Genomic DNA, 14,723 nt, shown 5'->3' with positions numbered 1-14,723 from the left:
CCTGCCAACGAGGTTTATAAGAGTCACAAAAAAACAAAGGCAGATAAACAACGCAAATTCATCAAGTCCAGTAAATAAATAACTTTTTTTGAGAAATCAACAATGGACTCCAACAAAACCGCTGCGGAAAAGCTGGCGGAGCGAAAGGCGCGACTGCTGGACCTGCACAAAAAGCGCCAAGAAGCACGCACGGACAACCACCAGGAAGTGGTGGCGGAAGACGCCCGTAAGAAGTTGCCCAAGAACTGGGAGGCTCGCAAGCGCCAGGCCGAGTGGATTCTGGCGGATGACAAGGCACGCGCCGATGCAAAGGCGGCAGGCAAGGACTACGAGCGTCTCAAGCTTCTCGAGGTGTCCGCCGTAGACGCAGAACGCATCGAGAAAAAAAAGAAGCGCAAGGACAATCCGGATCTTGGTTTCTCAACATACGAGGCCCAGACAGCCAGGCAATACACCAGACTGGTTAAATCAATGCCGCCCCGCGACATGGAGAAGTATGAAAGGCAGAAGGAAGAGCTGGGCGATGCATTCTACGGCGGACCGCACACAACATTGCATGCCCGGACAAAGGACACGCCGGGCGCCATCAACAAAATGGTCAATGATCTGGAGCAGCAAATAGAGCGCCGTAAGAAGTACTCCCGCAGGCGCATCTACAACGACGATGCGGACGTGGACTTCATTAACGAACGCAACTCAAAGTTCAACAAGAAGCTGGATCGCTTCTACGGCGAGCACACGGCGGAGATCAAGCAGAATCTGGAGCGCGGAACCGCCATTTAAGTTTAGTGTTTATATGTTCAATTTCATATTTTTAAGATCTTAACAAAGTGTACCTAACATTTATAGTGTACCTATGCTTTTTATATTAAAATCGAGTTGGCAGCCCTGCTTCTCTGACCTGGAAGAACTTTGAAATCATTCCGGGAATGAAATGCAGCAGTTTAGTGCCCGCGAGAAGTATTTGGTGTCCAACACCTTGAATTGCTGGCCAGTGATGCTCCAGGGGCACTCGGTACTCATAGACCTGCACAATGAGACGTCCGTGGCCGGGATCATAGACTGCGCCGACGGACACATGACCTGTGAGCTCTCGAAAGTGGTTTTCATCGATCGCAATGGAATCCAGCATCCCTTCGATCACTTCATGGTGCGCAACCGCATGATTCGCCAGATTCACATACCAACGGACCTAGACGTGGAGCAGGAGCTGCGCCAGGCCATGGAGCGCGGCGTCTTACGAAGGAAGCGAGTGGAGACCAAGGGCGGAAAGCGAACCTTCAAGCAAAAGCGAGCAGAGATGCGGCACAAAGAAACACTGCAGATGATCTCTCAGCAAAGGGAAGCGGAAAAAAAGAAACAAGAATCCTAAACTACATAGAATATATTACCACAAAAGCATTTTTATTTATTCCAAGAAATACAAACTTCGTTCCACAGAATATCTTATATTCGCTTAACGCCCGAATCTACGCTCTATTGAGCCTGCTGCTCCTTCTCCTCCTTGTACTTGTAGTGCAGTTCCATGCAGTCTGTGTTGGAAACGTTGACCCAGCCCGTCTGGGTCATGTGGTAAACGCGAATGATGCCGCCAGAGTAGGCATCCCGAAAAGTGGCGTGGTAAATGGCTCGGCGCCCTAGCTCCTGAGCAGCCTCATCCTCCAGATCCCAGTGGTAGCCCGAATCTAGAACACCGTAGGCGAAAAGTGAGCCACTGCCCACGGAGAAGAGATTGCCAGGCGTGCGGGAACCCTCCGAATCAACATAGTACAAGCCAGGACCACGCTTGTCGTAGCCAGCCAGCATCATGCCCATGCTAAGGCCCATGCCCTTGTACTCGTGGGCAATGTTGGCCATGATCTTGCTGGCCGCCGCCACCGAGATGCGCTCCTTGTTGCGAAGCTCGTGCAGGCGGCACTCCTTGGAAAGCACGCGATCCCAGTACACACAATCGGCGGCGCCGCCGGCAAGTGTGCCCAGCAAAAAGTCATTGATCTCCACAATCTTCTTCATCGATTGCGAGCCAATGTACTGGCCGCCAGTGGCACGAGAGTCCACGGCCAGGATGACGCCTCCCTTGAACTTGAAGCCCAGCGTTGTGGTTCCATGATCAAAGTCGATTTTGATGCCGGTCTTGTCGGCATTGGCCTGGATCTGGTTCAGGTTATGCATGGGCTACGAGGGTAATTAGAAAGAGGTTTAAATCCCCGAGATTTTGATAATTTCCCAGCTTACATTCTCGAATGGCGGAGCAGCCAGGGTGTAGGGATTGGCCAGGTTGCAGGTCAGTCCCCTCAGGTCGTCCTCCACATCCGCCGAAGTCCAGGCGGCCGGCTTCATGTAGGAAGCATTGGATATTTTGCAGATCTCAGCCAATGCCATTTTATATGTTTCTTTAAGTCAATTTAAGGTTTAATGCAAAATGCGAATGACAAACAGAAATCGCATTTACAGTGTGGCCAAAGCTTCACAACATCTATGTCACTATCGATATATCGGAGTTTTTGAAAATTGAAATTATTTTCCAGCATCAATTAAAAAAAACTATTTTGAATGCATTTTTTTTACTTGCACTTTTGTTGTATATTAGTTATTTCGTCATTAATATTGTTACGATAAATGCAGATATCGTATATTATTCTCTAGTGTGACCGCACTTCATTTTAGCCACCATCCCAAACTATCAAATGAAAGCGATAGCTAAAAACAAGTTGTCAGTCCCGCCCAAAACCTGTTGCCAATTTTTACCTGTGATTGGCTTTCTTCTTTAAGTCTCTTTTAGGCCTGGCTTGAAGCCAAATTAACTCTGGGCGTTCCACAAACGTAGGCAAAATAGTGCAAAATCCGGGAATTGGATTAACTGTAATGACTATAAGAATGTGTAAATACGTGGGAGTGGCCAAAAGCATGTGTAAATAAGGGCGCGAAATCGGAAATCGAACTTGAGTGAAACGTAAGTTGGTAAAATAGAAAATCAAGGCGCAGTTCAAAGCTGGGTTTTTGGCCTAGGAATTTGCAAAGTAATTGTTAACAATATAGCTAACTTGGTGTTTTCTCTATAATTTCAAAGTGCAAAGACGTTATTCGTGTAACTAACGGTGTATATTTGTAAATATTTCACCTTTTCTTTTAAAATCGTATTGTAAACCCAGCACTTGGGCTTGTAATTGCAATTTCTACGTGGTACGCCATTACGTGAGGCACATACACACATGCGCATACACAGTGGAAAATAGGATCTAAGATCATGTCTCTTTGATCTCCGGCCAAGTTGATCTTATAGGAGGTTTATTTAGTAATAAAAAACTACATTTTTCATACCTGATATGTGGTTATGCATGAAGTCAAGTCAAGTCAATAATAAATATTCAAATGAGAATTTGAGAAAACGCTACTTTTCATTATTTTGATGAAAACTTAATAAAAAAAAATGTCATGTTTTGTTTTGATAACAACTTCGAAATCAGAGGCATTATGCTTTGAATTTTACATTTTAACATCACTCGAAGAATGAAAGAGTTGAAATAATTTCTAATTGAACTAAAAAGTTAAAACCAACTGGATTAAAATTCAATTTAAATAAACTACTTAATATTTTAAAGTCACACCAAATACATTATGAATATTAATATATGCATAATACATTCAAATTGATTGCATTTAAATCTTTCATCAAGAATCACAGAAATCAGTGCTTAAACTTTTTGTTTTGAAAAAGTGAATTCTCTACGGTCGCGTGCGAATACCTTACATTTTTGTAATTATCTTGAAAACAAACAATTGTCAAAAAAGGAACTTAGCAGCAATTATAGTGCTCACCAAGAGCTATAGTATTCAATTATTTTTAAACTTAAAATTAAGTCTTCCCACATAATTTTTTTTTCAGTTTGAATGCGTACAAATGTCGCGTTCAACGTATAGTAACCAAAATTTTATATTTCGTTTGTCTTGTTTTAAAAAGTTGAATATTATTATTTATGATGTATAATTATAATATATTGTAATTATTTATTGTTCACGCCAGAAAGGCGCTCAATTTCGGGAGGCAGTGTGATCCCGAACGCTCTCCTTTTCTCTCCCTCTTCCTCTGGACTTCCAGTCCAAAGAGCTTCAAATCCGCTCTCCCTAGCTATAGTTTCTTTTGTATAGTTTAGTACCAATTTACATCTTACTCAATAAACATCCCGACGCACGTCGCGTAAAACCCCGACAAGTCCGTGTTCTTATTTCGAGTGCATTTCAGCTTAAAGCCGCCCCCCTCCAACATTTGGTCCTTCGAGCCGGATTTTTCGTCGCATCTACCAGCAGCTCCGGTGGCTTTAACACCGCACCAGATAAGTCCATTATATTATTGCTGCCGGTCATACAGTTAGGTTTTGCGAAACTCAATTCGTCTTAACTTCTCTGTATGATTATTGTCTAAATCCAAGTCCGATTAATCCGACACTACGGCAGCATAATACCTTCCAAAAATCCAAAATAATTCGGTATTCATTTCCTACATTTGTGCCAAAATCCAAATTGTGTGTGTAAATAAATGCAATAGCCACAGTGAGAATTTAATTCCAATAGTTCTCAATTCCTCTTCGTTAACTGTGTTCCTGCTAGCATTTATTTACATTTACATACATATACAGTCCACTCCATAAGACTACGATCGCTGTCAACATTGACATTTCCCCAATTCGAGAAATTATATCCAAATAATTTCTATACAAGATCTACGGGTTCCGAAATTCATAGTGTTTGTTTAAATAAATGCCTAAGCCACAGTAAAACTTTCCAATTTCGAATTATTCTTAATTCCATCTCGTTTACTGTGTTCCCGCTAGCATTTATTTACATTACATACATACTACAAATACAGTCCACTTCACTCCGAAACTTATATTTACAAATTTACAACAATATAACTACATACATACATAAAACAATAACTGTCCGCAGGTACTACAATTATAAAGTGATTTAATTCGTACATATATTTGTTTATTTGCTCCCTTGCTCTATCCTGAGCTGCAGTTACATATGTACATACATACATAATCGTCTGCAAGTCGACGCTCCAATATTTGGCAATTTTCCGCCTCTCCTTATCTCCGCTATTTTGCACTTGCATACGACAAGTGCACAAATAGACATACACACGTATTGGTTTCAAAATACAGCACCGGTCAATCACATAAGTCCAGATCAATAAAATAATTTGTAAATTATTTTATATTAAAATTCCAACTAACGAATTAAGTTAGAAATCCAAGTGCGCTTCCGTATCCGCACTAGTGTGACCGTATATTATTCGCTGCTGACCGGAATTATTAAATTAAATTGCATATTTCCGTTTTAAATTCCAAGGGAGAAAATACAGTTTTCCACAAATATAATTATTATTTCAAAATAATTATTACGAGTCCGATTGGTTCCTAAATTCCCAATCAAACTTCGACACATTACTATTTCGTAATATATATTTACAGTAAATTGTCGTAAAAAATATATAAAATGACTTCTACTATTTTGAAGAAATTTACTTTGATTTGTGACCGTCTGAGGCACTTCGACTCCAGAGTCTGCAATCCAGCAGCACCCACTCCATCCAAATACACCTGCCAAATTCATCTCGACCAAGTCCGAGCGCTATGGGATAAGGTCGAGACAGAGTACGAAGCTTGTTCAGAGCTAATTTCAGTTGGTTTAGAGGGCGCTGCAGACACCCTGCCTACTCTTAAGGCAAAATACGACGACACCTATTCCATTTATGAACGGTGTGCCGCCAAGTTCATGGAACAGATCGATACGATCTCCTCCAAAGCGGCTCCAGTCCAACCTCCTGCGCCCCAAAATTCCTTTCCGTCTGGCTGTCGGCTTCCTCCGTGCGAAACGGAAGTTTTCTCGGGCGATTATCTTCGCTGGCCGACTTTCCGGGACCTTTTCGCAGCGGTCTATATCGACAATCCTACGCTGACCCCTGTAGAAAAGTTGTTCTATTTAAATGCCAAGACGAGTGGTGAAGCTCATTCCATAGTTTCAAATTCGCCACTGACCAACGACGGTTTCCGCTCAGCATGGAACAACCTGTCTGAGCGTTTCGAAAATAAACGCGCGTTGGTGAACAGCCAACTGAAGAAATTACTAAACATTCAGTCCATTGAACGTGAGTCCTCGGCAGCCTTGAAGGAGCTGCAAAATACAATTCAAAATTGCCTCACATCCCTAGCTCTGTCCGGCCTTCCTACGGATAATTGGGACTGCCTCCTGGTTTATTTGTGCTCCACGAAGCTTCCAAAGCTGACGCTTTCCTTATGGGAGCAATCCTTAACAAATAAAACCGATATTCCGTCGTGGCTAGAACTCGATTCTTTCCTTACTGAGCGCCATAGAACTCTGGAAACCATCGATTCTCTCCAGCCTCCTACGATATGCCTCCGTTCGTCTAAACCGACAATCTCCGACCAGTCGCCACGAGTACTACAATCCTTTAGTACGCGGATTGTTCACTTATCCAAAAGATGCGATTTGTGTTCTGCAGAGAACCATCCAGTGCGTAAATGTCCACGCTTCCTTCAAATGACGATAGAAGATCGTACTTCATACATTGAGAAAAAGCAGTTGTGCTTAAATTGCTTTGCAAGCGGTCATCCACTCCGTGATTGCACAAGCGCCCACAGCTGTCTTACGTGTCACGGTCGGCATCACACATTGTTGCATCCAAGCAACACTTCATCCAGTGTTCCGAATCCTCGAGATGACGCACCACAAATTCCTGCACCCATCCAAAGAATTTCCTCGTTCTCCACACGAGTGACTACTTCGGCCGATTCCAATTACTGGGTTCCGTACGACGACAGCAAGAGCAGACGTTCCCGAGGTATTTTATCCTACCAATGCCGAGTCTGCCAAGGGAACCATCCTCTTCGGAAGTGCCACCGTTTTCTCCGGCTTGACGCGAAGAAACGGCTCCAGACAGTCATCGACAGGAAGTACTGCGTCAACTGCCTGGCCCACCACCATTCCGGAGGATCCTGTCGAAGTAGCGACCGATGCCAGTCGTGTGGACAGGATCACCACACCCTTCTACATGCCGACGAACGCTCAGCGTTATCCTACGCTTTCCAGAGCTAATACTTCCTGGTACTTTTGCTGCGTATCCTCGCAAGGGGGGGGAGAATGTTCACGCCAGAAAGGCGCTCAATTTCGGGAGGCAGTGTGATCCCGAACGCTCTCCTTTTCTCTCCCTCTTCCTCTGGACTTCCAGTCCAAAGAGCTTCAAATCCGCTCTCCCTAGCTATAGTTTCTTTTGTATAGTTTAGTACCAATTTACATCTTACTCAATAAACATCCCGACGCACGTCGCGTAAAACCCCGACACGTCCGTGTTCTTATTTCGAGTGCATTTCAGCTTAAAGCCGCCCCCCTCCAACATTTATAATTATATAATTTCGTTATTATATCTCTTTTTAGAGGCTTTATATGATTCACAGACAATGCAGCATGGATCCTCCCGCATTCCGAAACAGGAAGCCTTGCCAAATGCCATCTCCGGGGTGGGTTTTTATTTATTTCAATCACAAAAGCTTTCCTTATTAAATTCCTATATCCCTCCCCAAATGCAGCCCGATTCCAGCAACTGGACTTCGCTGCACGAGGCAGTGGTCGCCGGGGATGATCGGCGGGTGGAGGGGCTCCTATTCAGCAATGCCGACCGCCTGGCCAAGGAATCACTGCAAGGCAACACCCCGCTTCACGAAGCCGCTAGTCGGGGGTTCAGCCGGTGCGTGAAACTGATCTGTGCACCACCACCGCCACCCACTGCCCCGGGAACGGGTGGCAAGGCGATACGAGGGCAGAAAGACAAGGAAAAGGACAAAGAAAAGGACAAAAGCAAAGGCAGGGCCAAGGTGGCACATCAGACCATCGAAGCCCTACACAACAGCGCTTTGGGTATTGCCAACAACGAGGGGCTGTCCGCTCTGCATTTGGCTGCCCAAAATGGACACAATCAGAGCTCCAGGGAACTGCTATTGGCGGGCGCAGATCCCGATGTGCAGAACAATGTGAGTTCACAATACTTGCGGCCTAATAGGCTGAACATCTTCCTAATTTATGCTCTATCCATTCCATTTGCAGTATGGCGATACACCGCTCCATACTGCCTGCAGATATGGACATGCCGGGGTCACCAGAATCCTACTCTCGGCTCTTTGTGACCCCAACAAAACCAACCTGAACGGCGACACCGCGCTGCACATCACCTGCGCCATGGGTCGCAGGAAACTCACAAGAATACTCCTTGAAGCGGATGCCCGCCTAGGGATCAAGAACGCCCAAGGTGACTGTCCCATGCACATAGCAATCAGGAAGAACTATCGCGAGATCATCGAGATCCTGAACACGCCCAAGAAGATACGGAACCGGAAGGAGAAACATAACGAGGGCGGAGGCAGCAGATCGGACAAGGAGAAGGACCGCGACAGGGATGTGGTCGACAAGGGGATAAATTGGTCGCCGTACGGATGTCACTACTTTCCCGATCCGCGTGCCTTTCCCTCGCCCAAGCTGGAGACTCTACCTAAGGAGCCGCTAAAGGCGGGAGAACAGTACTTCCTGGACTTGGCCGGTCATATCCACAAAGGTCCCGTTAGTGTGGGCAACACGTGCTATTGCGGACCCTTTTTCCGACACATCGAGAACAAGCTGAACTGCAACCGGAAGAGCCTCAAGAAGTATGTCCACAAGACCAAGGAGCGACTGGGGCACAAGGTTCAAGCATTGGCCATCAAGACCAACGACCAGATAGAACAGCTCACCAGAACGATGATCGAGGATCGGCTGAGATGCGAGAGCAAGCGGCAGCACCTCAGTGAGTTCCTACGCCGGGGCGAACCCATGCGATCCACATTTGACCAGCAGAATAAAAGCTCGCGAATCGAAAGGACACTCTCCAGGTGCCGGAGTCTGGAGCTCTTGGAAAGCAACCACGAAGGCGGCAGGCTCACCAACTCCCGGAGTGTAGATATACTCGAAGACCAGGCAGTGGAGGCCCTAGTACACCGATCCGCAGAGCCTCCTCTGGAGAGCGACAGCGAAGAGGATTCTAATGCAGCTGGTCAGGAGGATGAGGAGGAGGAGGAAGAAGACGAAGAGCCGGTTCCGGATCAGGGAGAGCCGCAGGATCAAGTTGACCAACTGGAGCACTCGAAACTGGATGAGCTAAAGCTGGATTTCCTAAAGGTATCCAAACGTCTGGGCGTACTCCTTGAGAAAACCACCTTGATAATGGAAAGGGATAGTGAGCAGGAAAATAAGCACCAGCTATCATCCCTATCCCCGCCCTACAAGCCAGAGCCCAGAGCCGAGTCCGCTCAACTCCGGGGAGATAAAGAGAGCGTAAATAGTCCAAGCTTTGACGAGTACACTCATATCATGCGGCGCTACCCGAACTCCAGCGAGACCTCCAATCCCTCCCAGAACTCCAACAGTTGGGACTGGGAAAACTCGCCCACGGGCAGCAATCCTCCGCCAGAGTACCATAAATATTATCAACGCATTGGCAGGGGAGAGAACATGCTGAACTCCGTGATAAAGGCCCTGCGGAAAGACGCCTCCTTTGCGGATCTGGGAAAGGAGGAGGCTGCCGTTAATGAAAGCGCCGAGAGATTAGGCGGCGATAAGTTGCTCTACAAGGAGCAGCAGGCCTGCGAATCAGCTGGCATCTCCAACCTGATTAAGCGGCAGCCACTGTGCTTGGATGACAACTATCCCGTCATGTCGAACCTGTTTTACTCAAACCCCATCATGGAGTACGTCGAGGAACCGGAAGTGCGACCCAATGGCAGCGAGCACGGGAACAAGGTGGAGATCAGGAACAGTGAGATCAAGTGCCTGAAAAAACCGAATGCCGGCCAAGTGCGCGACATGGTGGCCCAACTGCAGAACACCATTGATTCCAATCGGCAGGACTCCCAAGTGGCCAATGTGATCGCAGCAAGATCCCTTTCCCGCTTGAACAATAATAACTTCCAGCACATTGAGGCCACCTCCTCCAATCCCTCGCCCACTTACAGTATCCCGCACAGAAATGCTGCTGCTGTCCCGCAGTTCGGCCTGCCCGAGAGGCACATACCCAAAGACGCCTACTTTCATGAACTACCCCACCGCCCGCAGAATCCACCCAATCCGCAAAGAAGAATCCACACCGGCTACGCACCAAATGCGAATTTCTATCGCAACGAAGACCTCTACGTGGAACGAGTTCCCCAACCGCATCCTGCCCTGCGGCAGGGTGCGTCCGCCTACAGGCCCATTCAGTCGCCCACCTTCCAGGCCATTGTTCCGCCCCATTCTAATCCTCATCCTAGAAACTGGCCGCATCCCAACCTTCCAATATCGAACGATATCGATCTTGATGAGGTGTCAGCCGTTGGGCTTTACAATAACGTCTCGAGTCTGGTTTGAGCCGCCCCCAAGTGTTCCCATTGTACATAGATACTCCTAATATATTTATCTTATTCCTAATCATGTTCGAAACTAAAGCAAAAGTTAATTTATTTCCAATTGAATCTAATCCAGAGGGTTATAAATATAAATTTAAACTTACTTATTATGTGTAGTTGTAATATAAAGATTGTGGGTCTTAATAATGGTAAGAATTTGGATATAGAAGAGGTAAGTAGGATTGGCGAGTTTTAAATTAAAAATCAATTCCTGCTACGCTTTCTTAATAAAAACTTGTAAAGTTAGCGACACAGTTAGTGCACAGGTACAATCCATTTTTTAAATAAATTGTGGCACGCTCACTCGTCAAATTCTTCATATACTTTATATACCCACATACATGAGCAAAAGACTTTTTGAATCGTCAGAAAAAGGCAAACGGTCCGTGAATGATCAAGAACCGAAAAATCTGATCGTCAGCAGAGCGCGATAAAAATTCAATCGGTTGCTCTCGGACTCTTTGCTCAAAAGCTAAGAGAGAAACACTTATTAGTTATTTGCGAGGTATGCGAGTGAAGACACATTTTCACTTGGTGATTTTTTACAAGCCCAATCCTCAAATGAAAAGCCAAACCGATTGCTTTCGATCAAAATATATTTTTCTTTAAAAATGTTTAATAATAGTATTTATGCATGTGTAAATATCAGAATGTCAAGTATATATATATTATATTTATTGATAACAGATCATTTTGGTGTTTTGATAGACATGCGGCTTATAAACACGGTAAAATGTAATTGTAAACGAAATCAACCAGGAAATCATCTCAATAATCGAGCTCGGATGCTTGTGGGTGGGAATTAAAAAAAAACTCAAATTCCCACCGCTGACAGAGAAGTAAACAATTGAATTGGGAAACATTTTGATATCGTTTCACCAAATATGTCTGTGGGTTTTTTGTTTTGTTTAGTACATTATCTTTAGCAAGTGCCTAATGATGATTTCTCGATGTCTTCGTAGTTAATTTAAAATCCTATAAATGACACTGCTGCACTGACGGTGCCCTCTGCTACTTAAATTTACCGGCCACTTAATAATATCTTAATTCTGAATAGTCATATTACAAATACAAATTACAATAGCCAATAATTTAGTCACCTCGCAATGTATGTTAATGTCTCTATGTAGGTATATCTATGTAAGTATGTTTGTATATCGCCTAATTTAAGTCTATTAATAATAGTTGTTGCTTTTTGTTTGTTTTGGGGCGTTTTTGTTGGCTTGGAAACTGTGGTTGTTGATGCGACGACGACGACGACGTGAGTGAGTACTTAACAATTTTGCTCTTACGACTGCTGTTAGATGTGAACTACGATCGCTCTTTTGCTGCTGTCTGCAAGTGACATATTCTCGGTCAGGTAATGTCTCAAAGGGGACTGGTGTCGGAGTCTTCGCGCTCTTGGATTGTTGTAATGCTCTGCTGCAAGGCATTGGGTGTCAGCCATTCTCTAAAAACCGGTGGGAATAAAAACGAACAAAGCAAATGATAATGATCTGCTGTTAAATCAATGCTAATTATATTGAAGCTTACTTTGGCAAACATCTTTGTAGAAATGGCACACAGGAGCTGAAATGCGCTAAACGATTGACCCAGCTGGGTATTTCTTGGCCGCAAAGTATCTAAAAGCATATGCAAAAGAAAAGAGTCAAGTCCAAGGGTTGTGTAATTCAAATAACCTTTCCAATTCCCCTGAATTAAATGCACTGGCTGTGAATTCATTGATTGTTTGGATTATTCACATTTGACTGATTGCAAAATAAATTGTTTTTCAAAAGATAGTCATCTAAGTGTCAAATTAAAGTTTTTGTGCCCTATTTTTTCCTTGAACTTATTGAAATTTGAAAATCATATATTTACTAAAATGTACTAAGTACATACATACAAATATTATAGTAGAAAATCTCGGCTAAAACTCTGTAAAAAGCAAAATTTGTAACATTAGCTTTAATGAAACATGCATGCTAAACCAAATACTCATTATTTCAGGAACAATTAATGAATATATCAAATGGATGTTTATAAAAAGTGGAATGATGCATTAAAAGTAAAAAAAAGTGTGTTCCATTTTTTTTAATTTAATTGGTGCCACTGTTTATTTTGAGGATTTGTCCAAATTCAAGAAATTTAAAAAAAAAATTTACTAATTTAAACGCTAAAAATACAGATATCACTTTCGCGGCGAACTATTTAAACCGCAAAACGGGATTATTTTAACGAAACAAATTTTAAAATGTCATGCATTAATGTCTTTTTCTTCTGCTTTTAATTTTAAATTAGAAATATAGAGTAGTTTATTTTATATTTAATTTTAAACCCTGTCGCACGTGACTTTAATTTTTTTTTTCCCCACCATACTTAAGATGTTGTTTTTACTGATTAAGTAACCTTGATGAGCATAGTTGCTTTTGGAAGAAATTAGAAGTTATTATCAAAAGAAAACATGCCTTTTTGAACACGACGGATGGCTTATTTTTGATAACAATGATTCATTTCAACGTATTTAGGCCGTAATTCGTGGTATCTGACAATCGATGATTCACGTCACACATTTCGGCAGGCACACCTTTATTATTGCAAACATTTCCCAAAGGGTTTGGTCAAAATATCCAAGACTAACCCCATTCTCACCTGAGTTAATGAGCCCGAGAAGTGGTTGCAGTTGTTGTTCATGAGATGGTAGCGATCGCCCCGAAACTGATTGCCCAGCTCCTCGACAATCCGGCGTACCTCCTCGTATGTGAAATCGGTGCAGCCAATCTGGATGCTCTGCCGGAACTGAAACTGGTCGCCCAGCTCGTCGTGGTCCCGCGGCGAGATCTCGAAGACCCCCGTAAAGGGGAATGGGTGTCCGCCGTAGGCGAACTCGGTGCCGAACGCCTCTACGCCGGAGTGGAATACGCCCAGTCCAATTGAGGTGGTGTACTCGTTGATCCAGTACTGCAAAGGGCACATGCTTTGTATTGCACAAGAATTGTAGAATATATAGAGAGTAATATAATCACCATGTCGTAGACATTGAGAATAACTGGCTCGCGAGTCCCCATATTGGAGGGCAACAGCTCTTCATTACCGATCTCGTCTTTGGGTACACTGAGACAGCTCGGAAAAGACAGATTGCACGGCAATCCGTTGGAGAACATTGATTAAATGCGTCGTTGGTTTTGCGGGGAACGAAGAGTGTAGTGAAGTCTGCAACGAAGGGAAGACGAACGCCTTTAATTAATCTCCCCAAGCATATGCTGGGGCAAATCCATACACATATATGAACATACTTATGTGTATGTGTGACCGCAACCTTACTGGAATTGGACAATTTAACAGATTCTCGGATCTGCACACACCGATGTACATATGTAAATATATCGCGAGTGCGTAAGATACACGAGAACTTACATATATGTACATATGTATCCGCGGATGCATTCACATTACATATATTCGTAAGTATGTACAAAAGTATGCGCATATATTTGGTTTGAAAGAAATGTGTCATAGCGGCAAAAGGAACTTACACTTGACCAAAGGACTCCTCTTCTCAGCACGTCATATTCTAAACAAAAAATTTAACAAATCATAAGAGGCCAAATTATACGGTAAAACGATGCTTTTGTTTTTAGTTTACACAAAAAATTTTTGTTTATGGATTGGTGACAGCGTTGCCTATTTAGCTATTTACCCTCTAGATCTGGCGGTTTTCAAACGCACTAGAAGAAATTGTATGCTATCGGCTAGCTAGAAATATCGTGATTTTCCAAGCGAAATTTGCCTTATTTTACCTTCTTATAAGAATATTATTTTTAAGCATTACGATTCCATACTTGAGGCTGGTACTAACATAATATAAATTATCTTTCGAAAATAAAATTAAATACAACAAATAAAATTAAATTTACGCATTAAAAATATACCCAAATTTGAATGAAAAATTCTACACTTTTCGGGAAAATTTCTTTAAATCTTGTTCTTTTCTGTTACATTATTTTTTTTGTTATTTTTTGTTTTTAAATAATTATTTGCGACAGCCACTTGCATTATATTAAAGTAAATAATTAATTTTTTTTTTTTTTTTGTTTAATTTATCACTCCACCATAACACATCGAAACCAAAACAATAGATATTCTGGACTGAAGATATCTTCAACTATATCCCATATAAGCTGCTGAAATTATCGCGAAACATCGCCGATATTTTTAAATCTAGGAAAACATATTGTGGCTCATGAACCA

General features: G+C 43.2%; 5 protein-coding genes across 7 annotated transcripts; 3 read left to right on the top strand and 2 right to left on the bottom strand.

The window, feature by feature from the left end:
• Positions 1–9: 9 nt before the first annotated feature.
• On the top strand, positions 10–910 carry LOC108078549 (pre-mRNA-splicing factor Syf2). Its single transcript, XM_017172465.3, has one exon. The coding sequence runs from the start codon at positions 103–105 to the stop codon at positions 781–783; it is 681 nt and encodes a 226-aa protein (XP_017027954.1). The 5' UTR covers positions 10–102; the 3' UTR covers positions 784–910.
• A 10-nt stretch (positions 911–920) lies between these two features.
• Lsm10 (U7 small nuclear RNA associated Lsm10) lies at positions 921–1,442 on the top strand. The gene has a single exon (XM_017172466.3). It carries the CDS (start codon positions 935–937, stop codon positions 1,370–1,372), a length of 438 nt encoding a protein of 145 aa, XP_017027955.1. The 5' UTR covers positions 921–934; the 3' UTR covers positions 1,373–1,442.
• Positions 1,375–2,459, bottom strand: Prosbeta5 (Proteasome beta5 subunit). The gene is made up of 2 exons (XM_017172464.3): positions 2,236–2,459; positions 1,375–2,175 (listed from the first exon to the last, which is right to left on the bottom strand). The coding sequence occupies exons 1-2, from the start codon at positions 2,380–2,382 to the stop codon at positions 1,477–1,479; spliced, it is 846 nt and encodes a 281-aa protein (XP_017027953.1). The 5' UTR covers positions 2,383–2,459; the 3' UTR covers positions 1,375–1,476.
• A 330-nt stretch (positions 2,460–2,789) lies between these two features.
• On the top strand, positions 2,790–10,553 carry dgo (ankyrin repeat domain containing protein 6 diego). Of its 2 annotated transcripts, none has more exons than XM_017172369.3 (4): positions 2,790–2,953; positions 7,462–7,544; positions 7,614–8,054; positions 8,128–10,553. In XM_017172369.3, exons 2-4 carry the CDS (start codon positions 7,485–7,487, stop codon positions 10,453–10,455), a joined length of 2,829 nt encoding a protein of 942 aa, XP_017027858.1. In that variant the 5' UTR covers positions 2,790–2,953; positions 7,462–7,484; the 3' UTR covers positions 10,456–10,553. The 2 variants fall into 2 exon arrangements, with proteins under 2 accessions (XP_017027858.1, XP_070139295.1); XM_070283194.1 differs by lacking the exon at positions 2,790–2,953 and adding an exon at positions 3,003–3,020.
• Positions 10,554–11,071: 518 nt separating this feature from the next.
• LOC108078558 (deubiquitinase DESI2) lies at positions 11,072–14,168 on the bottom strand. Of its 2 annotated transcripts, none has more exons than XM_017172476.3 (5): positions 14,009–14,168; positions 13,499–13,685; positions 13,125–13,433; positions 12,027–12,115; positions 11,072–11,943 (listed from the first exon to the last, which is right to left on the bottom strand). In XM_017172476.3, exons 2-5 carry the CDS (start codon positions 13,634–13,636, stop codon positions 11,862–11,864), a joined length of 618 nt encoding a protein of 205 aa, XP_017027965.1. In that variant the 5' UTR covers positions 13,637–13,685; positions 14,009–14,168; the 3' UTR covers positions 11,072–11,861. The 2 variants fall into 2 exon arrangements, with proteins under 2 accessions (XP_017027965.1, XP_070145247.1); XM_070289146.1 differs by lacking the exon at positions 14,009–14,168 and adding an exon at positions 13,769–13,916.
• Positions 14,169–14,723: the final 555 nt, after the last annotated feature.

The sequence above is a fragment of the Drosophila kikkawai genome, chromosome 2L (genome assembly GCF_030179895.1).
Source record: "Drosophila kikkawai strain 14028-0561.14 chromosome 2L, DkikHiC1v2, whole genome shotgun sequence".
NCBI lineage: Eukaryota > Metazoa > Arthropoda > Insecta > Diptera > Drosophilidae > Drosophila > Drosophila kikkawai.
This window is presented reverse-complemented; position numbering and strand designations above follow the sequence as displayed.